The sequence below is a fragment of the Myotis myotis genome, unplaced genomic scaffold, assembly GCF_014108235.1.
Source record: "Myotis myotis isolate mMyoMyo1 unplaced genomic scaffold, mMyoMyo1.p scaffold_m19_p_12, whole genome shotgun sequence".
Taxonomy (NCBI): Eukaryota; Metazoa; Chordata; class Mammalia; order Chiroptera; family Vespertilionidae; genus Myotis; species Myotis myotis.
The window spans coordinates 30,573,800-30,599,981 of record NW_023416316.1 but is presented as its reverse complement, the minus strand read 5'-3'; the positions used below and the strand labels follow the sequence as shown (position 1 = coordinate 30,599,981).

The 26,182-nt window shown below is 49.3% G+C and overlaps 1 protein-coding gene across 3 annotated transcripts in view; it reads right to left on the bottom strand.

Annotated features, from left to right (window-relative positions):
• GOLM1 (golgi membrane protein 1) overlaps positions 1–26,182 on the bottom strand; it is a 51,628-nt gene that overhangs the window by 24,177 nt on the left and 1,269 nt on the right. For all 3 annotated transcript variants that reach the window (XM_036330657.1, XM_036330656.1, XM_036330655.1), the window contains exons 2-5: positions 15,327–15,476; positions 13,851–14,030; positions 5,664–5,718; positions 3,223–3,325 (exon numbers count right to left, since the gene is read on the bottom strand). In XM_036330657.1, the coding sequence (XP_036186550.1) occupies positions 3,223–3,325; positions 5,664–5,718; positions 13,851–14,030; positions 15,327–15,455 (467 nt within the window). In that variant the 5' untranslated portion in view covers positions 15,456–15,476. The remainder of the gene's footprint in view (positions 1–3,222; positions 3,326–5,663; positions 5,719–13,850; positions 14,031–15,326; positions 15,477–26,182) is intronic.

Sequence of the window (26,182 nt, the reverse complement as noted above, 5' to 3'; positions counted from 1 at the left end):
TATGTATTGGTTAGTTCATGGTGACAAAAATGCCACACTAATGTAAAGTGCCACACTAATGCCACACTAATGTTAATAACAGGGGACACTGGGTATGGGATATATGGGAACTCTACTATCTTAGCAATAAATCTAAAATTCAAAATTTACATTAAAAGATGGAAATGACTGAACTGAACTGGAGGATACCCAGTTGGTGTGAGAGAACTGCAGATGAAGCACAGAATCTAATTCGGCCCAAGCTCCCAATCAGCAGAGACACTTTGAGGTATCACTTCAGCTTTGTACCTGGAACTCAAGTGTCTGTTATAAAGTAATTGAGAGAATTACCCACTTGTACAAATGAGGAAGCTAAGAGGTGACCTGACTGACACCATCCAGGGTTGCAGAGAGGAAGAGAGACAAGGCTGAAATCAGAAGCCAGACTGTGGTTTCCTGACTGCAAGGCTCCCTCTGCCCCACAGCTGCCTCTTCCGAGCCACACCCATTTCAGAGCCAGGCTAAGTGCACGCGACTCCTAACTCTAGTGCTGTACTCGTCAGTTCACAGAACTTACTGGATCTCAGCCACGCACACAGAGGGACACCAGGTACTTTAGAAATAATGAAAGACAGCGATCCTAACCTGGCACAGCTTACAGATCAAGAGAAGACTTGGAGAAAATTCGCTTGTGTAAAATTCTCACTCACATGCGAGCCGCGGGCGGTAGACTAGTGCCCCGTAGCTTAGCACAGCGAACAAAAAGAAAGACATCTGTATACCGAAAGAACCAGAGGTGTCCAATTCATTGTGATCCAACAACGTCACAGAAGCTCAGGATTAGCACAGGAGCAGGTGCAGGGCCATTGCTGGACCTTTAAATCTACAAAAGGAACTACTGTTTTCGCCTGCTCTCAGCCCTGCCAACATCAAGTACAAAGAAAAGAGCCTGTGCATCTCAGCCCTGCGGATTAAGGTCAGCTTCCACGTCCCCACTCAACAGCAACAAGAGGAGCAACCGCAGAACCAAGCTCACGTGCAGGTCCTACAGATCGGGACAGTGTTCCTTCCTGGAGGCCGCGGGCTGGCTTTCCTTACACCTTCATGATGCATGTGCAGGCATTAACTGGAGCTCAAATGGAGAGACATACAAGACTTGGCCACCAGAGCTCATCCTAAACCAGGGGTGGGCAAACTTTTTGACTCGAGGGCCACAATGGGTTCTTAAACTGGACCGGAGGGCCGGGACAAAAGCATGGATGGAGTGTTTGTGTGAACTAATATAAATTCAAAGTAAACATCATTACATAAAAGGGTACGGTCTTTTTTTTTTTTTTTTTAGTTTTATTCATTTCAAACGGGCCGGATCCGTCCCGTGGGCCGTAGTTTGCCCACGGCTGTCCTAAACGGTGCAACCAGTGGTCGGAGGACCATGAACAGAATGTGCTCAGTACAGGGATCTATCAAGGCAGATGATCTGAGGATCCAGGGTGCTGACTCAGAGTGTTACTGATTACATTCCACCAGCCCACTTCCTCATGGCATGGAGGGGAGAGCACAGGCAGTTCATCCCATCCACCAACTCTAGGGGCCCTGGGAAGGGAATGCAAGGCTGTGTTTGGATCAAGTACAGTGATCGCTCAGTGATGTCTGCCACAGGGCAGGAGTACGAAGTGGGGATGAATGCTCACTCTGGTATTTGAAGGTTTCCTGGCCTTTCCTCAGCTTCTGCATTCTCAGCATGGCCTTCTGTAAAATGCTGAGGCCAGAGAGGGTGTTCTAATGGACGATGGGCACATTTATAAATGGACATATACACCAAGTTGTGCATTCAGTTTGTGGGACCTTCATGCATAGCGCTGTGTACATGTCCATTCATAAACTGGCTAACAAGGTGTTCCTATCTTTTACCAGATCCTCACAAAGGGTCTCTAATCCAAAGACAGTTAGAAGCAACTAACTCTTTCCAGCTTTCAACATTCAATGAGCATCATCCCTGGGAATCATCTTGTATCTGGCTCAGGGCTCTGGACACAACTAATGAAACGGATGTGCTCAGCCAGAGTTTTCCATCCATCATCCTCCTAAGAGAAAAACAGTGCGTCCCACACACATGGCCAACCCAGGTTAGAACATTCCGCTCACTGCTTGTCTGAATGCTCCTATCTGGGAGGCAGAGCTGCCCTCCCTGTCACTGGGCCCTGGCTGATGTCCAGCTAAAACCTTCTGGGTCAAATATATCCAGGCCATTAATGGCTTACTGTATTTCAGTCAATGGACGGGGAATATGTGCATTAAGGTGTCTTTCAAGGATGAATAATAGTAAGACTGGGGCCCTTCAAGTTTTGATTACCAGCCTAGCTCAGGGTTTCTCAACTCGGCACCTGTGCTATTTGGGGGCAGGTAAAACCTCATTGTGGGAGGAGACCCATCTTTGCAGGATGTTTAGCAGTGTCCCTCCCTGTTCTCTACCCACTAGATGACAGTAGCCCCTCTTCTGAGTTGTGACAATCAAAAATGCCCACCAAAAGTCTCCTTGGGCACAATGCCACCCACTGAGAACCACTGGCCGAGCTGAACAAGGTTCCATCTATGCATGTTTTCTTACTATGTTTCCTTTGCCTTGACTACACATGTCCTTTGCCTGTTTATGTCCTGGGGGCTCCTAGTTTGGGCTGTACTTGGTTTTAAAGTGATCAGGAAGATGTCACGGTGGACAACCGCTTGGAAGACATCAGAATCCCTACCAGGGCAATCAGTGTGGGGAGACTTGTTCTGGTACATCGCTGGTCACCACGCAGATGGCCAGAGTCCTTTCAGAGACCTACCTGCCCCTTAATCTGGGAGGTGGACGCAGGTCACATCTGAGCACTTCTGGAACACACGCTTAAAGGCTTTGAATGTACCGACTTAGCCAGGTCACCTGTGCTCCACAGAGCGTGAAGTTACATTACGGCTTAAAGCAGGCTGAGCAAGTCATTTCCTGCTACGGAGAACTGCCCTCTTATTTATCTTGTATTACGAGCCACTGGCTAACACTTTCCCACGCCTTTCTGAAGCACTGCTAACACTTAAGACGTAAAATGCATTATTTCTGAAGGCCTGACTCCTGGAGGGGACTGGGCCTTCCCCATCTTCTCCCTGAAAGGGAGGGTGAGCGGTGACTAGGTCGGCCCGTCCGCTGCCCGAGGCCTGGAGCTCGGCAGCCCCGAATGCACACACTTGGTGCCGAGACACACTTACAGGTCGTAGGAGAACTTCCGCTCCAGGTTGGTCTGGTTCTTCTGAAACTGGAGGACGTCCTGCTGCAGCCTGCCGTAGTTCCTCTGCAGGGCCTTCAGCTGGTCTGAGCCACAGGGAGGACGGGGTCACACCGGCCCACAGGACGGGAAGGGGAGAGGTGAGCGCATGCCCCCCCCCGCACCCCGACGCCCCCGCCAGGGAGGTGGCCCTTCGAGATCTACAGGAACCGGCGGCACTTGGCTCCTTTTCCAAACATGTCTTCTCTCTTAAATCTCCTTCTTGATCTCCAACCCTGAAAATGCCTGTTTCTTTCTTAGACATCATAAGCCCTGAGCTGTCTGTCCTACCAGGTCACAAAAGCTCCTATGTAGCCCACTGATTTTGACATCTTATCAGATGAGTAGCCGCTCCTCCCTCCGCCTGTCCTTGGCTGCCAGGCTCCACCAGGGAACTTCTCCAGTCATCTGCTCACAGCCAAGCTACTCTCCGAGGCCCCCGTGTTCATGTAATCATCTCGCCCTCTTATCTGGGAAACTGCAGCTTTCCTTGAGGAAATTCTTCAGCCCCATCCCTGCTGCCCTGACAACTTGGCTCATAAAAGCAACATAGGCCCAGCCGCGGCGGCTCAGTGGTTGAGCATCGACCTATGAACCAGGAGGTCCGGTGTGATTCCCGGTCAGGGTTGTGGGCTCGATCCCCAGTGTGGAGCATGCAGGAGGCAGCCAATCAGTGAATGATTCTCTCTCTCCCTCTCCCTTCCTCTTTGAAAGCAATAAAAATATATTTTAAAAAATTAAAAAATAAAGGCAACGCAGTAGGAAAAACAAACTAAGTAGGTATTTATAAGGCTGGTAAGAAAATGGCTGGGATGCTACAGAAACACTGAAAAAAAAATCTTGTAAAAGCTCTACAGAAAAACAGCAGCAGCTGACAAAGCGCCAAGCTGGGGGTGGGCGGGCAAGCTGCCACGGAGGGGCCCGCAGGGCGGGCAGAGGGCAGCAGGGCCAGGACACAGCCCTGGACAGACACCTGAGTCCCCCCCAGGCTGTCCTCACAACTCTAGACCTGCCGGGCTCTCTGGGGGGAAGTAAGAGAAAGTGAAGGATTCCGGGAACTGCTGCTGCACAGCCACAAGGATCCATCTCAAGCACATGTATGTAATGGCCTCGAAAGGCAACACCGGGATGGGGTCAGGGGCATCTCCCGGGTGGGAAACGGCTCAGTGGGGGCCCGAGGCTGAGGTGGGGGCAGGAGGCTGACCATGAAAGTCTGCGGGGGGTGGGGGGGAGGGACATCCTGGAGTGATGGACACGAACTGTGTCCTGACTGTGACGGTGGTGGTCTGGGGCACTCGGCATGTGTCACAACGTATAGAAAGGCACACTGCAAAGGGCAAACTTGATTGTGTGTAAAGTACAGCTCCATTAACCTTAAAAAAAAAAAAAAAAAGACTCCGCCCTAACCGGTTTGGCTCAGTGGATAGAGCACCGGCCTGCAGTCTCAAGGGTCCCGGGTTCGATTCTGGTCAAGGGCATGTACCTTGGTTGTGGGTACATCCCCAGTGGGGAGTGTGCAGGAGGCAGCTGGTCGATGTTTCTAACCCTCTATCCCTCTCCCTTCCTCTCTGTAAAAAACCAATAAAATATAAAATAAAAAGGCTCCATAAATCAAACTGAGCATGGGCAATGGAATAGTATTCCACAACGAAAAGGAATGAAGTACTGCCATCAGCCTCGGTGTGCAGAGGCCACACCATCGAGGTGTGAGTGAGCACGCGCCACGCTGCGTGCACAATGACGAGACCGCCTAATGACACGTCTCAAAACACAGCGGCCGCTCAGCAGCACAGGGTGCGTGGGAAAGGCTGCAGCCGTCCTCCCTTCCTGACGTGTGACCAGGAGCATCAGCAGATCGCAAGCTCTGAGAAGCCCCCGGGACCAAGAACTCACTTAACTCTGTGTAGCCCTGCCTTTCCCCTCCGAACTTTCCTAGACTCCTAGACAGGCGCTGTCCAATCGAACCACAGGCGGGGGCAAAAGTAGGTCTGCAGTTGTGAGTATGAGAAACAGTCTATTTTTCTTCTTCTGTGTTAATGACTGTACTATTTTCCATACGAACAACTGCAGGCCTGCTTTTGCCCCACCGTGTATATACACCATACATAAAAAATAGATCACATACATATCATAGGTATGTGTGTGGGCACATACGTATATTCTTTTCACCGTATCAAAAAATGAGAGTGTGAATTCTTCTCTGCAGAGCAGCTTGCAATGTACTCAGTAGCATTTTTAGAGGAAAAGCTCTTTAAGGATAAATTAAAGATTACTCCATCACTCGTAATCACACCCGTCACTAGATTAGAATAAACAACCCACAGGACAAGAGGAAAGTAGGTCCGCCGGCCAGAGGCCTGGTGTCAGGAGGAGAGGACAGCTCACCTTGCAGGGTCCTGATGAGCCTCTCGCCCGTGGTGATATTATTCACCAAAACCGCCTGCAAGGAAGATAAACGCAGAATGAAACACCAGAACCCACCCCAGTAAAACATACACGTGGGGAAAAGGAAGGCTGCACCCCTCCCCACCCAACGCAGAGGTCAGGAGGGCAGGCCCGGGGCGGGCAGCTCTGATTACCTGACGCCCACAGCCAGAAAGGAACTCGCACACAGAGGCCTGCCCGCCCAACGCCAGCTGTGACCGGAGGAAGAGGAACCGGTCCCTGGCCCTGGCCGAGTTCCAGGACCGGCCCCTCCTCTGTGCAAGGCCCCTGCCACGCCTGGCTGATTCCCAGCTCTGGCTTTTTTTCTGGAGGAGCCTGGGTACAGCCATATCCTCACTCAGAAGTCAAACTCTGAGGGCCAGGCCGGCTAACAGAGCGAAGAGAAGGAAACTTGGGGCCCACTCCTCCAGCTCAGCTCTCTGCGTCATTTTAACGTAACCTCTGGCCTCTTCCTTCTGTCCACAGTCGGCAAGCCTGGGGAGTGCGGGGCTCACACCCAGCTGGTGACACAGATTTGGGAACGCTGACAGCAGAGCAGGGAAAAGGCCGCACAGGACTCGGGACAACAATGAAAAAGCAGCAACAAGAAAGAAATGAGTGTGCAGCTGAGCGGGACCAGCAGCCTGTGCGTGCCCAGCGAACGCCTCACAGCGGGTCTCTGCGGAGGCTCCCCATCCAGGGGCTCCCTCTCCTCACGCCGGCTGGCTGCCGGCTGGGCTGCGGGAGCGGGCGGGCGCTCCTCCTCTGAGGCACAGGCTGCTCAGGAAGCTCCAGTCCCGCAGCTCTCTCAACAGCCAACACGCAGAGCCACCCCTGAGCCCAGCGCCAGCTCCGGGAGCCAGCACTCCATCACTACTTGCCAAACTGGGTCTGAACCTCGAGCAGGACACCAATCCAGTGGGCTGCGCCCAGCACTAACGGCGAACAAAAACCTGAAGAGGGCTGGACTGGAATTTACACACCAGAGCACCTCACACTGGAAGCACTGCTTTGTGCACACACTGTGCACGCGGCCACCCGGGAAAGCTTCTTGCTGTGTCATAATCAACGACGCTTGGAAAACGCCGCCCGTAACTCGGAGACACGTTTCTGTCCCATTTCTGGTTCCCGGTGATGATGCCAACCACACGGCCTCCCCCTTCTGTGCCTCTGGCCTTCCCCTGGACCTCTCTGCCCAGCCCCTGCCCTTCCTCTGGCCTGGACAGAGTTTCCTGGAGTCAGGTGTTTGTGAATACAGGGGTGTGCACCAGAAATGAAATCCGGCCAGGCTAATCTGGTGTTTATTCTAGGAGACCCAAGCAAAGGCACATTTCCTGGTATAATAGGGGAGAAGTCACAGTGCATGAAATCCACGCACGGGGAGGGTCCCTAGTGGCTGCCGGGGCCTCGCAGCTGGCGACCGGGCCCTTCCTTCCCCCAGCCACCTGCCGCCCCCGCCCCCTGGTCAAACTCCCCGTCGAGGGGACAATTTGCTTATTAGACTTTTATTATATAGCAGCGGTTCTCAACCTGTGGGTCGCGACCCCTTTGGCAGTCGAACGACCCTTTCACAGGGGTCGCCTAAGACCATCCTGCATATCAGATATTTACATTACGATTCATAACAGTAGCAACATTACAGTGATGAAGTAGCAACGAAAATAATTTTATGGCTGGGTCACAACATGAGGAACTGTATTTAAAGGGCCAGAAGGTTGAGAACCACTGGTATATAGGATAACTATTCTCTCAGGGAGAGGTTATCAAGAGGGGTCTTTATAGATATTCTATGCCAACAAAAAAGATTCTATGCGGGCAGCAGAGAGGAGAGAACCCGCGGTGACAGGAGGATCCGCACAGCCAGGAATCCGATTTACACAGCGTGCAGCTCCTGCGCCTCTCAGAACAGGCTTGCACCAGTTCAGCTAAAAAGACAAAAGATGAGCACGTAGCCCAGCATCCCCACTCCGGGGATTCGTCTGGAAGAACTCAAAGCAAGATCCCGAGGCGGCACCTCAGCCCCACGTTTTACAGCAGCACGATTCACAGGCGTCAGCGCTGCAGCCACCTCCTGTCCCCGATGGTGACGAAGATGTGCACGCAGCAGGCTGTTATGCAGCCTTTAAGACAGAATGCCACATGCTGTAGCAGGGATGAACCTGGCGGACAGAATGCCAAGCAAAACAATCCAGTCACAAAAGGACAAATGCTACATGATTCCGCTCGGAGGAAGGATCTAACGCAGTCAAAATCGGAGAAACAGAAAGTAGAAAAGCGGACAGTTGCCAAGGGCTGAGGGTGCGGGGAGGGGAGTTGGGGTTGAATGAGCATGGAGTCCTAGTGTTGCAAGATAAAAACTATCCAGAGATCTTTTGTACAACAACATGAACTGTACACGTAAACTTCCACCTCGCCCAGCGATCAAAACCTCCTTCCCTCTGAACACCAGAGCTGAAACAAACAGAAAAAGGACCAACTTAAATGGCTGATCTCGGATGTAATCAACACAGAACAGTATTCATGAGATATTTTGCTTTTCTATTCATTCTAAGCCTTCAAACCTATTCACATTACAGCACATCCCAATTGGGACACTTCCAGTGCTCAACAGCCACAGGCTGGCAGGGACAGCTCAGGCCCTGAAGAATAAGAAGGGAGGACAGAGAGAGTCCCAGCAGCAGAGAAGAGCCAAGTATTTATTTATAGCAGCCTCTCTCCCCCCTTCTCCATGTTGCACCTGTCACCCAGGCATGTCCTGCTGGCTGCCTCTCGAATCTGCTCACTTTGCAGAATTCATTCCACTCTTACCTCAACTCAGCACATAATTTTTGCTTCAAATATTTCAAGAGTTGCCTTTGCTCTGCCCTGCTCCCCGCCCCAAGGACACTCCCCAGGGCCAGGACCCACCTTTTAAACCCCCAGACCTGATCTGATGACTCTTATCCACAGATTAAACCCTCTGATGGGTCCCCCGCCCTCCAGCTCAAGTCCAAACTGTAAGTGGCTTAAAAGACCCTGTGTGAAGGGCCCCTGTGCTCCTGTGTACTCCCTATATGTTCCTAAAATTAATGGGGATAAAAACAGAAAAGTAATGGAGAGAAAAACCAGCCTCACACCCAGCCACGGGGTGCTGCTCCCACCTCCCGACACCCTCAGGGACATTCACCTGGCTTCCAGGTGTCTCGGTGGAGGACACTCTCCTGTGACCCCACAGCACTTGGGCACCCCCTCCCTCATGCCTGGGGGCGGACGCAGGTCCCGCATCTGCAGCACACAGCCTTTGCTGCGCCTTCCTGAAGCAGCTTGGAAGCTAACGTACATTTTCCAGACTCCTTCCCAGTGGGACTTAGATCCAATCAGATACACTCCCTGGAGAGTGGAATGCTGACGGGGTTAGAGGCTGGAGGTGCAGAATGGAGCAAGGAGTGCGGTGGCCCTGCGTCTGAGTGAAGGCCCCCGCACAGCCTCCCGGTTCAGCCTCCAGCCTCAGCCTCCAGCCTCCGGGTCGGGCCCTGGGGCTGGTCCTGACAGGTGAGCCATCCCAGCAAGCTTGCTCCCCCAGGCCCTTCCCACCATCCCGTGGGCATCTACTTCCCTGTACCAAATCGTTTTTGCATCAAACAGCTGGAGTGACTTCTGTCTATGACTGACTCCACCAGACCCATTTACTCATCCCTCCACAGCACCCGATGGGAAATGCACAGACAACAGGCACAGCCTGGTCCCGACGGGGCACAAGGCCAGTGCCCGGCAGCATCCTGAGCAGACAGACAGAACTGAACACAGAAAATGAATGGGGATAAAAACAGAAACGCTTTTCTAGAAGCCTTGATTCTTCCATCGGTCACAGGGAGAAGAGGTGATAAAAAGCAAAGAAACGACAGGGATCTGCTCTGGCCCTCCAAAACAAAAACAAACGAGAAAGCGCGTCTGCAGAAGAAAATCGCCTCGCTCTCAGGTGCACAAGGAAAGCCGACCCGGAGCAGAGAAACTGGAACCCCGAGAGCCGTGTCTGCTGCCGGGCAGGCAGTGGTGGAGCCAGCAGCCTGGGCCAGCCCCGGCCACACGGCAGGGCCCTGGAGCCAGCCAGCGACCTCTCAGGGCGCAGCCTGTACCTCCATCCCAAAGGCCACACCTGTCTCCCCGTCGGCACCTTAAACGCGTTCTAAAAGCACTCTAAGCCAGGACAAATGACCAAGCTGCTTAATTCTAGTCAAGTCCTTCGGAAGGGGCAGAATCTTCCTGAGAATCACCCACAGGAACCCACGCCGAAGGGAGCAGCCCCCAGCCCAGGCCCACGGCACAAACCATCTCGGCTCTCCTTGCGTTCCCGCCCAGCAGCCAGGGAAAAGCCACTCACCCGTCACTGACAACAGGAAAGCCCTCTGAAGCATGGCGATTTCATGCCACGCCCCCTCCAATAAGGCCGGGGAGTCTCCTCACGCACCTAGTTACCTACCAGGCAAGAAAGGAGAAACCCGGGAGCTCACCGAAGCCACCTCAAAGCAGACGCAGGTCACACAGGTGAGTGAGGAAGGTGAGGCTAGGTGAATGGCAGGCCTGTTCTCCCTCCACCTTCCCGGCTGCCTCCGCCTGTAAGCTTTTCTCTTCTGGACACAGGTGAATTAGCATATCCCCAACATCCCCTCCTCTCATCTCCCATTAGGCCATCTTTCTTTTTCAGGCCACGGCTGCCCTTCAGGAAGTACTGTATTTCCATTACAAATGAAATGGTACTCAAACGATTTGCTTTGCACTACTGACTGCACTGCTCGCTCACATATTTTTTTTCATTTACATAGTTTAACAGCAAATGAAAAGCCTAAATTTCAACATCGGATAAATGGCTGCAAGAAACCAGCCTAGCATGAACGTCACAAATAAAATTGTACAAAATGAAGCTACTTCTGACTCCAACCGGTAGCAAGCAAAAATGAACACAGTAGCAGGAAGCTGGGTGTTCCCTGGATGAAGTGCCACTAAGTCCCTCAGGGTCTTCTGATTCTTTGCCCAGGCATTCAGAGAGGAGGTCACGTGCCCCTCACGTGCCTCCAGGGCCACTGTGCGGCTTCGAGGCAGCCAGGGGCCAGGAGAGGGCCCGAGATCTCATCAGGTCTTCAGGCCCAAAAGGACTGATCTGCCTTCTGACAACCAAGTAAAAGAATGAATAAAACATCCTGTGCCGCCCTGAGACACTAGTGCAGACCTGCACCAGCGACTCTCCGTTAGCTTTTGCCAAAAACTAGAACCTGAAGGCCTCTTTCTACTGGGGCCCCCTAAACACTTATTTTATACATACACACATATAAATCTAAAAAGAAAATAGCATTTCACTGCTGGCTGGGTAAAGGTTATTTATAACCACACACATTTGGCGGTTGACAATGTGACCTCAGGTTTCTGACACAGACAGAGGCTGATTCCCTCTCCCCTTCCGTCTGGGCTGGCCTCGGCCACGCACTTCCAGCCACCGCAGAGGGGCTGGCCCTGCTGACTACGAAACAGGTGCCATGGCTTTCACCCCGAAAACCCATGTCCACCCAGAACCTATAAATGAGCCTATGAAAAGCCTGTCCAGAAACAGGGCCTAAGCAGCTGTAATTAAGTTAAAGTCCCGAGGGTGGGTCCTAGATCGATGTGACCGAAGAGAACAGGCAAAGCGCAGAGACGTGGAGGACACGCCCTGTGCGAACAGCGGCAGAGATCAGAGGGACACAAGTGCAAGTCAAGTCACGTCAAAGGTGCCAGCAGACGCCAGGAGCTGCAAGAAGCACAGGAAGGATCCTCCGATGGAGCCTCCTAGGTCCTGTGACACCCTGACTTTGGACTTCCAAGCCTCCTCGAAGGAGTTCATCTTCGTTGCTTTAAGCCGCGCCGTTTACGGTAATTTGTTATGGCAGACCTGGGACCGCACACACAGGTGACAGCTTTCTCCCGGCTCCCTCCTCTCCTCCGCTCCCTCCCCCCTCAGCAGGATGCTTGGCCTGGGAATCCAGCCTCCACAGTAAAGGAGGGCAAGCAGCCATGCGGAAAAGCCTCACAGGTGCTTCAGCCCCGGCCCCACGGAGGCCTCTGGTCACTGGTCACCAGACACGAGTGAGGAGACCTTCTGCCCCCCGACTTTGAGGCACCCCACACGGTGACACAGTGGAGTACACACAGTTGCCCCACTAAGCCCTCCCAAAAAGCAGACACCTGAGCAGCATACACGCTGTCCATCATGGTTTTAAATCACTATGTTTTGGGGTAATGTGTTATGAAGCAGTAACACGTGTATGTGCACTCCTGTTCATCTGAATCAAATGTACATCTTCATGTCCAAAACCTAGCCACCTCAGCCAATCAGACGTCAAGGGAATCCACTGCAGTTCCCTTCAGCAAACGTTTATGAAGAATTCTCTCTTATCTCGAATTATACTCCTGGTTTTCTATCACTGAAGTGGTTGCCTCAACACCCCTGAAATAACAATGCATAATAAGCCAAGAGTTTCCAGGTCTTTTTAAATGATGTGCAAACTAGATGTGTTCAAATGTATGTATCATTTAAAGAGCCCCCTTTACATTCTATACTTTTCATGGCATACCCACATTTATAAAAGCTTGAATATAACAGTGATTTAGAAAAGCTTAGATGTAATCTATTTTTTTTTTAAAGGGGGTGAGTGCTTCTTAGTAGTTAATCTCTGAGTGATGGAACTGCAGGTGATTTTAAATTTCTTTTTTGTATTTTCAAAACTGTCTATAATATTTTGATAATTAAGAAAGACAACTTTTTTGAAAGTTATTTAAGGTTAACTTCTTACACAATCATTTCTGTTGCAAAACAAAGCTGTATAACTCTTCTTATATACAACTATACGAGGGCGTCCACCAAGTTGTAGCAATACAATATAAACTCAAATAATTGCATTTATGTATCAAGCCACCATAAACATACCTAATTCTGCAACAGAGAAGGAGACAAAAAAGAAATGAAAATCAGAATGACAGTTCAATCCCCCAAAATCAGCTGAGGCCTCAAAATCAAATTTTTTTTTAACTTAAAATCCAGCATCCTTGAGTCCCCTTACTCTGTTAGTATTTTCCTGAATGACCCTTCATGCAACCTTTCCAATCATCCGACATAAAGAGCACAAATATTACTCTCCTTTGAGACACAAATCCAGCACAGGCCCGGCTCAGAGCAGGGACTTAACACATGTTTGAAGACAGAAAAAAAGCCAACAGGGGAGAAAAAGGAACCCTCGTGCACTGCTGGTGGGAATGCAGGCTGGTGCAGCCACTGTGGAAAAAAGTATGGAGTTTCCTCAAAAAGTTAAAAATGGAACTCCCATTTGACCCAGTGATCCCACTTCTAGGAATATATCCCAAGAAACCAGAAACACCAATCAGAAAGAATATATGCACCCCTATGTTCATAGCAGCACAATTCACCATAGCTAAGATTTGGAAACAGCCTAAGTGCCCATCAGCAGATGAGTGGATTAGAAAACTGTGGTACATCTACACAATGGAATACTATGCTGCTGTAAAAAAGAAGGAACTTTTACTATTTGCAATAGCATAGATGAAACTGGAGAGCATTATGCTAAGCAAAACAAGCGAGTCAGAGAAAGATAAATATCACATGATCTCACTCATATGTGGGATATAATGAGCAACATAAACTGATGAACAAAAATAGACCCAGAGACAAAGAAACACCAAACAGACCATCCAACCTCAGAGGGAAGGGGGTGGGGGGGTAAGAGATCAACCAAAGGACTTGTATGCATACATATTAGCGTAACCAATGGACACGGACAGTGGGGCGGTGGGGGCTTGTCCTGGGGGGTGGGAGTGGCCTGGGAGGGGTCAATTGGGGGGGAAAGGAGACATATGTAATACTTTAAACAATAAAAAAAGATTAAAAAAATAATAATAAAGCCAACAGGTGGATAATCTGATGCTATGATAGTTCTTTTCATTTCTCTCATTTATCCCCATTGCAAAGGGTTTTACAAGAAGCCCATCCAGACGGGGAGATACCCAAAGCTTCATCAAAAGGCTAATCTCAGTTAATTCCAGGGATACACACACACCGCTCCCCCTCCCATGGAGAAGACCTGCCCAGCGGGGAAGGGTGTCTAGAACCCAAGCCGGCCTTGCCTTTTCATCCTGGTGTAACCTGTTGACGCTCTCCATCTGGAAGTTGTGGCTGGACTGGATTTTGTCCAGCTGCTCCCGCTGCTTCTCCAGCTCCCCCTGGAACTCGTTCTTCTTCAGCTCCACCGCGCCTCTCTCGGCGGCCGCCCTGCGGACCCTGCCTTCCAGCTCCATGATCCGCGTCTACAAGGACACCACAGTGTAAGGGCAAATGTCAGGCCCTCCCTGGAGACCAGACCACCTGCGCAAAGACAACCCAGCCCCAAAGCCGGCAGCACGCCTTCACCCACAGGCTATGCCCAAGGCTCAATCTGCAGTCACCTGTGTAGAAGCTACAGCGGTTTTTCTACAAGCAACAGAATTCACTGCTATGAGCTTCCCTGACTCCACTGCACGTCTCCATGGAAACACCACCACACCTGCACAGGGATTTTGTGAATTTTAAATAAATACATAAAATGTCTCATGCTTTACCAGGTGTGAGATGGAGATGCTGCTCAAGTACAGTGGGGCCTTGACTTACGAGTTTAATTCATTCTGAGACCGAGCTCGTTAAGGAGCTCGTTAACTCAAATTACTCTATCAACTCAATGCAAAAAATCAGCGCAGAGACAGCTGGTATCTCAAAAAACTCGTTAGGACACTGTAAGTCAAGGCCCCACTGTATTTAGTTCCTTTTCCCCACTTAAGTCGTTAAGGGCACTTTACGACTCCTTATCAGACAAGATTTCTAAAAAGAGACTCAGTTCTCCAACCCAGGATGCCAAGAGCCCATCTGTGCAGAGAACATGACTCAGACAAAGGCTCTAGACCCCTGGAGGGTAAGCAGGAGAGGAGGACAAAACACTCGAAGTTCCAGGGCCCAAGCTCTGACGTCAGACAGACTGGGTTGGAATCCCAGCTCCCCAGGCACTTTACCTCTCTGGGCCTGTTTGCCTACCTGTGAAATGGGAAGAATAAAGTCCCAACCTTGTAGAGTTGTGTACAAAAGATGATGATGTATACAATCCACTGTTAAATAAAAACTATTCTGATGCTTATTAACACAGTAGGGAAAATTTTATTCGAGACAACCCCACAGGGTCATGACGGGGGCCGGGGGGTGGGGGGGGGGGGCAGAGAAACCATGCTCAACTCTGAATATAGCAAAGACAGCAGTGGATTGGTAGCCAAAGAACAGACTGAGGCGGTCAAGACGTGGAAAAGTATCAGAAGGAGATATCTTGCTAGAAGTGGATTCTTGCTAAGTGGCTAGCAGGATTCTCTCTAAAGGCAGACTGAGGGCTTAGAGAATAAGGGAGGAGGAGCTTGGTCCGATATGGAGGCACATGCAGAGCCTGCACTGGCATTACAAGGAGCACACACGTTGAACAACACCTCAGGGGGCGATAAATGCAAGCCAGACCCCTCAGGCCCCACCACCCAGCAACGTGAAATACTCTACGGCAGCCACACAAACAAAGCGAACAAGCAAAATACCTGGAGATCCACGCTCCGGGAGCTCGCAATCCAGTAGTTGAAGCCCAGGACGATGATACAGGCCACCAGGGCAGCCAGCACAAAGGGCGGCGACTTCATGGTCCGACGCCCGTTTCCCAGTCCCATCATCTCATAGGCCAGGCTGAGAATCTGCCAAATAAACGCAGAGATAAACAAGCGTCAGTATTAGTACTCCACGGCCGGCCACGCAGGCCACGTCCATCGTCACAACCAAGCGGAAGGCGTCCTCGCCTTGAGACGCGGAGCTGCGGAGGGAGAGCAGGCGGGCAGCACCGCAGCGGGCAGCGTGGCTGGCCCCCGGGCTCGCTCACGGACCTCGGCAAGTAAGCATTTCTCTCAGGCTTCAGTTTTCTCTGCTGTAAAGTGGGGATGGAATCACTAAGGGCACCAGCCAACGTGTTTCCTGGGCAACGGGGCGTGTGAGGAGTGTGACCTGCACTGTGTAAGTCCCGGGACAGGCAGGGCCTGTGGGCAGGAATGAGGCGGGCACCAGCTCCCGAGCTCCTCTCCCTGACCGCTGGGACCACAGCACGCGGAGCGCACAGCACGCCCAAGGGACGGAGCTTGGAGAGCTGCAGAGGGCACCGCGTTCTTCAAAGAAACAGACTCGGCTGACAAGAAAGGAGCCATCCATTCGGTGCACGGGCTTCAACCCAACGCCAGGTCTGGCTGGATGCCAGCACTGGGCACCAGGGACAAGGAAAAGCTGACTTTGCCAAAAGGCTTCTGCTGAGCCAGATAAAGCAGGACCTTATCAGAGGGAGGGCAATGAGCAGTAACTGCTTCTATGCCAGGTGGGGCCAGCAATGGAGGAGGGAGAGGGAGGAGGGATGAAGGGTGAGGAGGAAGGGGGAGAGGGGGAAAGACCACCAGGGGCTCACCTTTGAGGTCAAGGCCTTGAGAGTGAGAGCACAGGAGAGCTGACAGGGCCTTCTAACCCTACGGTATTTCTAAGTGTCCCTGGGAGATGTCCTCCTTCTTAATACAGGCAAACCTTATTTTATTGCTGGTCTGTTTCCTGAAGTGCATAGGTGTTGCCTTTTTAACAAATGGAAGGCAAGGCCCTCCACCGGCAAAAAGATGACGACTCGCTTACTTGCACGACTCGCTTTACAGCGGTGGCCTGGACCTGAGCCGCCGGCGCTGAGGTGCGCCTGTGCAGACACCTGGGCCCCACGCCTCCGCCTCTAATCCCGACCGTGCTTAAGGCAGGGCCCAGGTGATGGTGCTTTATAATCTCCCAGGTCATTCTCACGAGCAGCCACGTTTCTCGGCCTCATTCTCGATGTTTCTGGGTGCGTTTACAAGCAAACAAGCTCACCGCAGGGTGCTGGACACGTCCTGAATCAATCAGCGACACATCCTGTTACCCTTTTCCTGGCAGCACATGACAGTCTGCCCCATTCTTTCTAAAGGGCTGCCTCGGGCACCTGTGAACCAGGACTGACTTAGCCAACGTCCTGCCAAGGGCCAGCGGGGTTTTCCAGGCTTATTTCCAACAATGCTGCCACGAGCACTCTTCCGCATCTGCATCTGTGTTTGCAATCTCGTATGCCGGTGTACAATCCCTCACCCACAATTCTGAACTCCAAAATGCTCTAAAACCCCAAAGGGATTTTTCATCACTCACCCGGCAACAGAACCTGGCCTGAAATCAGATCAAGGTCTGGCCAGAACTCACCTGAAGCTACTAAAAAACTGTCTTTACCTTCCTCCGGTCATGTGACTATTCATACATCGTGCTGCAGAAAGATCAGTGTTTGACTATGGGGTGTTACTGCAGAGCTGTCACATAACATATAATAAATGCCTCTTACTAGCTTCTGAATTCTGAAAGAACTCAGAACTCCAAATACCTCCGGCCTCCACGGGTTCTGGGGAGGGAGGGGGAGCCAGCAGGAAGCTCATTACGTGGGAGGCACTGACCAAGTGCTTCCAATAAGGCCTCGCTGAATCCCCCATCAGTGCGAGGGGTCCAGGGGTCCTCCCACCGCCTGCTGCGGCAGCTGAAACATCCCAGACAGCTGTGGATAAACTTCGGTAAGTGGAATTGCTGGGCCTAAATATATGTGTTTAACACTGACGGCTCTTCGCTCCTTTAAAATATTTAACAAACTACGAAAGGAAAACAGTACCTTTATACTGGAGAATCCTAACAGACTCCCCCTTATGTCAACATCACGGACCGCCTGATATGATGCACCAGGAGAAAAATTCTGAGGAACTCAATTGAAGAACATCCTATAAAACTCTGACTAGCACTCTTCAAATCTCTCAAGATCATGAAAAATAAAGAAAAGACTAAGAAACTGCCACAGACTTAATAATAACTACAGTCAAGAACTCAGTGCAAGATGGGATCCTGCACTGGACCCTAGAACAGAAAAAGACCACCAGGGAGAAAAACCGGTGAAATTCAAATAAATTAAGTACTTTGGATAATAAGGTAGTGCCAAGGTTAATGTCTTAATTTTGATAAACTCTCTGAGTATGTAAGAGGGTAACATAAGAGGGTGATGCCCTAACCGGTTTGGCTCAGTGGATAGAGCGTCGGCCTGCGGACTCAAGGGTCCCAGGTTCGATTCCCGTCAAGGGCATGTAACTTGGTTGCGGGCACATCCCCAGTAGGGAGTGTGCAGGAGGCAGCTGATCAATGCTTCTCTCTCATTGATGTTTCTGACTCTCTGTCCCTGTCCCTCCCTCTCTGTAAAAAAAATCAATAAAATATATTTTTTAAAAAAAGATGGGTGAAATATACTAGTATATGGTAACCACCTGTACTATTTTTGCAACTCTTTCATAAATTAAATTTCTAATAATGTTTTGAGAAATCTTACCATGTTGGCTTCCAAATTATTTCCAATAATTTACCCTCCCACCACCTGTAGGAGAATATCTGTTTTCTCACATAATAACACACAAACTTTTTAATGTCTGGTAATCTCATTCATAGTAATATTTTTAAAATACACTTCCTTAGTTATGAACATAAATGAACACCTGTTCATTCACTGGCCATGTGTATGTTCATTTGGGTGAAATACCTTTCCATAGTCTTTGCCCACTTTAAACTGCAGTGTTCATCTTATTGATTTGTAAGAGCTCTTTGTATATTAACGATAAACTAATTTTTGGTCTTGTATAATTTTTTTCTCAATTTTTCATTTGTTCTTTCACTTTGCGAAATTATCTGCCCATAGTTTTTGGCTGTTGGTGGTATTTTTAAAATAACCTAATCTTGTCCATCTTTTATTGCTTCTGGATTTTTCAGATTTACAAAGACATTTCCTACTCTGAGTTTTGAAATATATTTACCCATATACAATATCTCCTCTCAACATATCTGTGATTTCATATTTATATTTAAACTAGGGGCCCAGTGCACGAATTCATGTACCAGTAGGGTCCCTTGGCCTGGCCTGCGGGATCAAGCCGAAACCGGCTCTCCGACATCCCCCGAGGGGTCCTGGATTGCGAGAGGGTGTGGGCCAGGCCAAGGGATCCCAGCGGTGCACCATTGGGGCCGGGGAGGGACACGGGAGTTTGGCCAGCTGGGGATGGACCGTGGGAGGGCTCCAGGACATGTCTGGCCTGTCTCACTCAGTCCCAATCAGCCAAACCCCAGCAGCAAGCTAACCTACTGGTCACAGTGTCTGTCCCCTGGTGGTCAGTGCACGTCATAGCAAGGGGTTGAGCAGCCTTAGCATATCATTAGCATATTATACTTTGGTTGAACAGACAACCGGACGACCAAACACTAAGCATATTAGGCTTTTATTATGTAGGATCTTTCCTCCACTTAGAATTCTTTTTAATGTAAGGAGTAAGGAAATACAAAGAAAAAAAAAATTCCTCCTATTGACTCTTCTGTCCGCTGTAGCAGCAGTAACTGCCATCACCTGGGGCTAATCCACGGACGCCCCTGCAGCAGTCGACGTCCCAGACCAGGCCCGTAGCATGAGCAGGAGAGATTGGGGGAGGCCGAACACAGTGCAGTCTCAGAAACCCCACCGGTGGCCCAGGGCTCTGCTGGCTGGTGTGGACGAGAGGGGCCACATGCTAACCTGACTAGCTCAGGAAAGCCTTCGTGGCAGCCTTGCAAACTCAGAGACTAAAGTAACCACGAAGGATGGTCTGAAATTAAAACTCTAACTAAAAGCAATTATGGTGGGTAGTCATGTCCTAGGCCGGTCTCTCCCCTGACAAAGGCCAACCTTTACCTTAACTGAGCCTACTATCTTTTTGCATCTATGATAACATGTCGTTGGAATGTCGAAGTAATTTTTCCTCTTTTTCAGACCCCTCAAAGCACAGCACCACTCTGAGGAGGCCACAAACCCCTCACTGTTACCGAGGTCATTGTTAACTCTTAACTATCCTACACCCACCTAAGTAAAAGAAGCATGTGTCTATCATTTCACTTTTTATCCAATCCCAGAGGTTTCCCTGCTTTGCTTTCTCCCATCTCCCTAATCTATCACCAATGGCGTTCATGTAACCCACTAACGTCTCCTCTTTTGATTGTAATGTATAAAACAAGGTGAAAAACCACCATTCTCCAGAGCATTATCTTAATTCCTTGAGATTCTGTTTTCCAGCAATTGTCAACAGTTTGGCTCAAATAAGCTCCCAGAAATTATTTACAGGTTTGAATGTTTATGTTAACACCAGGAAGGTGTGCAGCTGCCCAGAGGGCAGTGTCAGGAGAGCCTGGGCACCAGATGGACACAGGCTGCCCAGGTTAGAAGGGGCCCATGAGGAAGGGCCAGCACCCCTGCTTCCGGCCTGCGGGTGCTCCACCATGGACTTCTGGGACTGTGGTAACCACTGCTGCGGAACAGAAGGGACAGACACAGGTGAGAAATGACAAAGACCGAGAGGACTTCAGGCAGGAAATCAGAGCCAGATTTACAGTCGTCAAATACGATAAACATTCTCCTATTCCCCACCTTAAATATCCGTGCACGGAGGCGATGAAAGTGGATGGGAGTTACGGTGATATTAATGTTCACTGGCATTTAGGCTTCAGGTTGTGTCTTGTCTCGTATTTGATTACCGGTATCTGGACATACTAAAAAAATGATTAACCCTGATTAACTAACCCCTGCGACCCCCGGCTCCCCTGCAGTGAAAGTTGTGTGTTTCTGCACTGAAAGTCTCTTGGTAAATTGGAGAAGTCACATAAACACTGCAGATTCTTTCTTACTGGCTTAATTTTTAAAATTTGGTCTAAATTTGGTTAAAATTATTGTTGGCTTATAAAACAAAAATTCTTATAAGAGAACAGAGACCTCTTCTTTTCTCTTTTTTTAAAGAAAAAGGTATATAAAAATGGGCAACCTGCCAAATGCATCAGCCCCTTGAAGCTCCTAGTGAGATACTTTTCCTCCCACTTCCTTATTTTCCCAGAAGGGTTTTTAATCGTATGGGCAAACAGAAAGCAGCAAGCAGATCAGGTTAGCTGTTTGACCCACGTCACCAAGGCGGGACAACCGGCTTCTCCGCACAGTGGGGGTGGGGAGCTGCACCTTTGTTCTTTCTCAGGAAACGGCCTCCCCTGGAGGTTCAGAAGTCACTGAGACGACTCCCAGAGGCTGGTGAAGGACTCAGTCACCAACACAGTTTTGAGAGTTTAAAATTATTCTCCCCTGTCCCAAGAATGTCTCCAAGTCAGGTCAGCAAACTGAGGCCCAGGAGCCACCGCTGGCCTGTGTTGTAAATGTAGTTTCACGGGCACAGCCATGCCCATTCCTTCAAGAATTGCTCAAGGCTGCTTCCTGGCTGCCAGGCAGAGGTTGAATGGTTGAGACAGAGATCTCTCAGGGTTAGTGTGAGGATTAAACCAGTTAAACTATGTGTTATCTGGACCTTTAGGGAAAGTTTGTCAATGTCAGCTCCAAACTATGAGGGTTAATAACCAAGACCATTGTGTTCTCCTTACATTACTTTAAAAACGTACACAGAATCTCCTCCTCTCACTTTCCAGTCCACAATCCTATATAATAAAAGGCTAATATGCAAATCAACTGAACAGTGGAATAACCGGTAGCTATGACATGCACCGACCACCAGTGGGCAGATGCACAATGCAGGAGCTGCCCCCTGGTGGTGAGTGTGCTCCCACAGTGGGGGCGCCACTCAGCCAGAAGCCGGGCTCATGGCTGGCGCGTGCAGCGGTGGTGGCGGGCGCCTCTCCTGCCTCTGCGGCAGCGCTAAGCATGTCCCACTGCCTGCTTAGACCCGCTCCTCATCAGCTGGGCATCCCCCGAGGGCTCCCAGATTGTGAGAGGGCGCAGGCCAGGCTGAGGGAACCCCCCATCCCCCAGTGCAAGAATCTCATGCACCAGGCCTCTAGTTAGTATATAATTTTGTCTCTTCTAAAAATCTGTCAAGGCAATACTTTTAAAAACTGGTAATAGCCAAAGTTCCAGCCCAACTGAGCCTGCAAGACTGCTGCCCTGGCCAACATCACATGGAGCAGAACCACTCAGCTCAGCCCAAGCAACTAACAGACCCATGAGCAATGATAAAATGACAGTTTCGAGTTTGGAGGTGATTTGTTATAGAACAAAAGATAATCACAATACAAACTGTTGCCCTGGTCAGTGTGGCTCAGCTGGGGAGCATCATCCTATGCACAGAAAGGTTGTCAGTTCGAGGTCACCCAGTTGATTCCGTCAGGGGATATGCCCAGGTTGTGGGCTCAAGTTGGTCAGGTTGCATATGGAAGGCAGCAAATCCATATCTTGTTTCTCTATTTTTCTCCCTCTCTCTCTCTCTCCTCATCCTCTCTCTCTCTCTCTCTCCTCTTCCTCTCTCTCTAAAATCAATAAAGATACATTTTAAAAAAATACAAACTCTCAAGTAAAAAAAAGTTCCAAAATATAAAAAGGAAGGATACATACAAGCTATGGTGAGAACAGAATGTATAGAGGAAAGGAAGAGTAGAAATGAAGCTTTCATTTTTTATTTTTCACAACCTTTTTTCTCCTCAATGAGCATATTTTTAATACAAAAGCCAAACAATAACAATAAAAAATTAAGATGTGCCCTAGCTGGTTTGGCTCAGAAGATAAAGCGTTGGCCTGTGGACTGAAGGGTCCCAGGTTCGATTCCAGTCAAGGGCACATGCCTGAGTTGCGGGCTTGATCCCCAGTAGGGGGTGTGCAGGAGGCAGCTGATCAATGATTCTCTCTCATCATTGATGTTTCTCTCTCTCTTTGCCTCTCCCTTCCTCTCTGAAATCAATAAAAATATATAATTTTTAAATTAAGATGTAAGGAAGATATACATTGGTAATATTAGCCAGTGTTGAAGCTGTATTTTTGGCATTCCCAGATTAAATCATGGTATTTTACAGCTTCCCCTGAAACACAATGATTATACCACATGTATGTTCATGAAGGTGAGAACAAAACAGAACTCATTCAAACAGATTCCAAGGCTCTCTTCTGTGCTGGAACCCATCCTTGGGGACACCAAGGTGGCAAGATAGATCTCTATCTTCAAAGGACACAAAGAAGACACAGGTCCCCATCTGGAGCTTGGGCAGGTCAAGGAGAGGAGGTGGAGTGCAGTGTGAGAATCCATTTCTACCTGCGTACCTGGCAGTTCCTCCCAGCCCTCTGGAATCGTCTGTAAAGGGGTAACCTTGGTGTCTGTCTCCTAAGACAGGTGTGAAAATTAAATGCCATCATTTACTTGCCACTAAGTAAACACATGACCATTTTTAGTCTCAGTTTATTCAATTAAAAAAGGGGGAAAGATCAATTGTACCCACCTTAATGGGGTTCTTCTGAGGAGCGAATGAAAGAATTACCTGAGGCTAAAATGAGAAAGCAGCTGTCTGCAGCAGGGCTCAGGCATCCCTGAGGTTGAAGAAGATGCTCCAGAGCTGGGGAAGGGAATCCCAGGAGTTACATTTATTTTTACCCAAAAAGTAGGATAGCAACTATGTTTTAGTGATACCAGTATTACATGTAGTAACTTAAATTATATGATGTATGTACTAATTATGCTGATTATTTTATACCGTTATGTTATGCTAATTTTATTATGCTACAGCAAAATACTAGCAGTGCTAATAAAAGCAGAAACTGACTCTGCCTCCTCACTGTGTCCCTCTGTCCAGGGTCACGCGCCACCACCCCTCGGAAGTGCCTGATGTGTTCTTTGCCTTCAGGACTTGCACAGAGAAGTGGATTGACACAGTATAACCAAACTAAACATTAAAGAGGATATGAAGCTTTACGATTCCTATAAAAAGCACACATTAGGTTACACCAGTAAACGCAAGCACAGGCAAACACAAACCCCGTTTGGAAGGTCCACGCTTCTCGCCCAGAGTCAGCTTTGCCTGAGCCACAGCATGAAGTAAAAACTGATCTGACCAGAAACAGGCCCAAAATACTCAAAATTCAAGAAGCAGTATCTGAAATGGGGTTTTACCTCCACTGTTATTAACAATGAATCCAGCCCTAAGTGTATACTGGGCCTTGAGATACACGACAACAATAGCACATGTATTTGTATGGGGAGAGCTAAAGGTTATTTCACTGAGATATAACTGACATATCCTCTGTAATAGTAAAAGCGTAATATGCTAATTAGACCGGACACCCTTCCAGACAAAGCCGGGGCTTCGAGGGAAGCCTGGCCCCAGGTGCCAGAGGGAAGCCCGGGTGCCAGGTGCAGAGGGAAGCCAGTGCCAGCAGCCGGGGAAAGGAAGGCCAACTCTCGCACAAATTTTGTGCATTGGGCCTCTAGTATAATAATAAAAGCCTAATATGCTAAGTGTCTGGTTGGCCGTTCAACCAATCAAAGCGTAATATGCTAATGATATGCTAAGGCCGCTCAACCGCTCACTATGATGTGCACTTACCACCAGGGGGCAGACACTCTGACTGGTAGGTCAGCTTGCTGCTGGGGTCCTGCTGATCAGGACTGAGCAAGACAGGCCAGACATGCCCTGGAGGAGCCCTCCCGCAGTCCCTCCCCAGCTGGTCAACCTCCTGTGCCCCTCCCCGGCCCCAATTGTGCACCAGTGGGGTTCCTCGGCCTGGCCTGTGCCCTCTCCCAATCCGGGACCCCTCGGGGGATGTCAGAGAGCTGGTTTCGGCCCGATTCTGCAGGCCAGGCTGAGGGACCCTACTGGTGCACGAATTCATGCACTGGGCCTCTAGTAACATATGTAAGTTTTAGGTGTTAAAAATTTTTTACTAATGAGAATGATAAAAAAAAATTGGAAATCACAGCAAACTACAAAATGTATTATTATATAGTATTTTACATGTATTTTCTTACTGTCAGGCACTAATCAATCTTCAAAGATCTTAGTTGGAGGAAGTTTTATGAGCACAGCCTTGAAGGGTTTTAAAGAAAAATAAGATCAAAATGTAAAAATCTGACAAGGCATGCATTTTTTCTTTTCTTCTGAAAGTGTAGGAAATTTCTGTGTGAAGCTAAGCAGACTCTCTGGCAATTTAGGAAACACTTCTTCAACTTCAAGCCAAGTCTCTCTTTCAATGTATTTCATCAGTAACTTAAAAGTCTAGAAAACCATCACAATCAAAGAATGCTTTTTGGGGGCAAATGAAATACCACTCATACTTTCCTAAGGTGAGAGCAAAGGCCTATGAAGACCATTCCTCTCCTTTTGCAAATGTTTAAAAAAATTAACAAAGTGGGGGTGTTTTTTTTGTGTGGGGGGGAAGGGGTTGTTTACAAAAAAGATTTTTTTTCTTACCCCAATTATGGATATTATTTCTCATGTTAGGTCATTGAAAAATAAATGAATCTTTTCCTCAGGCAACTTATTTTTTTCTAAAAATAAACGTAGTAACAATAGTACAACTGAATTAAAGCCCAGGGCACAGGGGCTGTCAGCCCTCATCCCAGTCTCCCTCCTCCCTCCTGGTCACCCCAGGCAGTTTTAGAAGAAGGGGGGTGGGGGGGCTACCAGCTCCCTTTCGCTCAAGTGCCATCAAGGAGCTCTCTGGTCATCACAGCCTGCCTGGTGACACTCCACCTTCCAACTCTCCCCGTAGAGGCGGTTTCCCTGGCTCTGCCGGCTACCCTGCCCGCTTCAGATGCAGAAACCGAGCGGAACAAGCACAGGATTGTCAGCAGTGCCCTCCCTGCTGGGGGAAGGTGGCCACATAAATAGACTCAAGTAGCCCTGGGCCTGACCAGGTCAACCATCTTCACTGCGGTTTCTGCTTGCCGCTGCCCCCCGCCCCCCGCGCCCCCAATGAAAAAAATATATATAAATGCAAAACGTTGGCATTCCCCATCAACAACTGGACCAGCAGTTAGAAAGCAGATGGCATCCTTAGCTCCTAACAGCAACCTCACTGCAATCTGACCCCTCCCTCACTCCCCAGCACTCCTTCCTCTCATTCCAGGTTGAGCAAAACCAATGGAAAAAATGTGCTCCATGGGAGAACAAAATGTCTTGAAGAGCTAACCTTTCCCCTCTAAGCATCTTAAGAATTCAATGTCTTTTTCACCGGGTGACACCTTAAAAATTGAGTTCTAGCCTAAGGACAGTAAATGTTAGCAAGTTGCTGGTTTCTACTTAACGAATAAAGTAACATTCTTCTTCCCAATCGCATGAGCGTAGTTTCTATCCTCGATGACAGGAGGGGGAGGAGCCAGAATGCCCCAGGCCACCACAAGGACCTCCTGGAGGTTACACGGCTCCCCAGGGCCCACGCTCCGAAAAATCCAGAAATACTACAACTGCCTCAATTTGAGTCCATGCGATGGCCATAAGCCAAACCCCGCGTCACTCTCCAGCGCTGTTGAATATTTCATCGGGCTGTTGGACAGGTTAG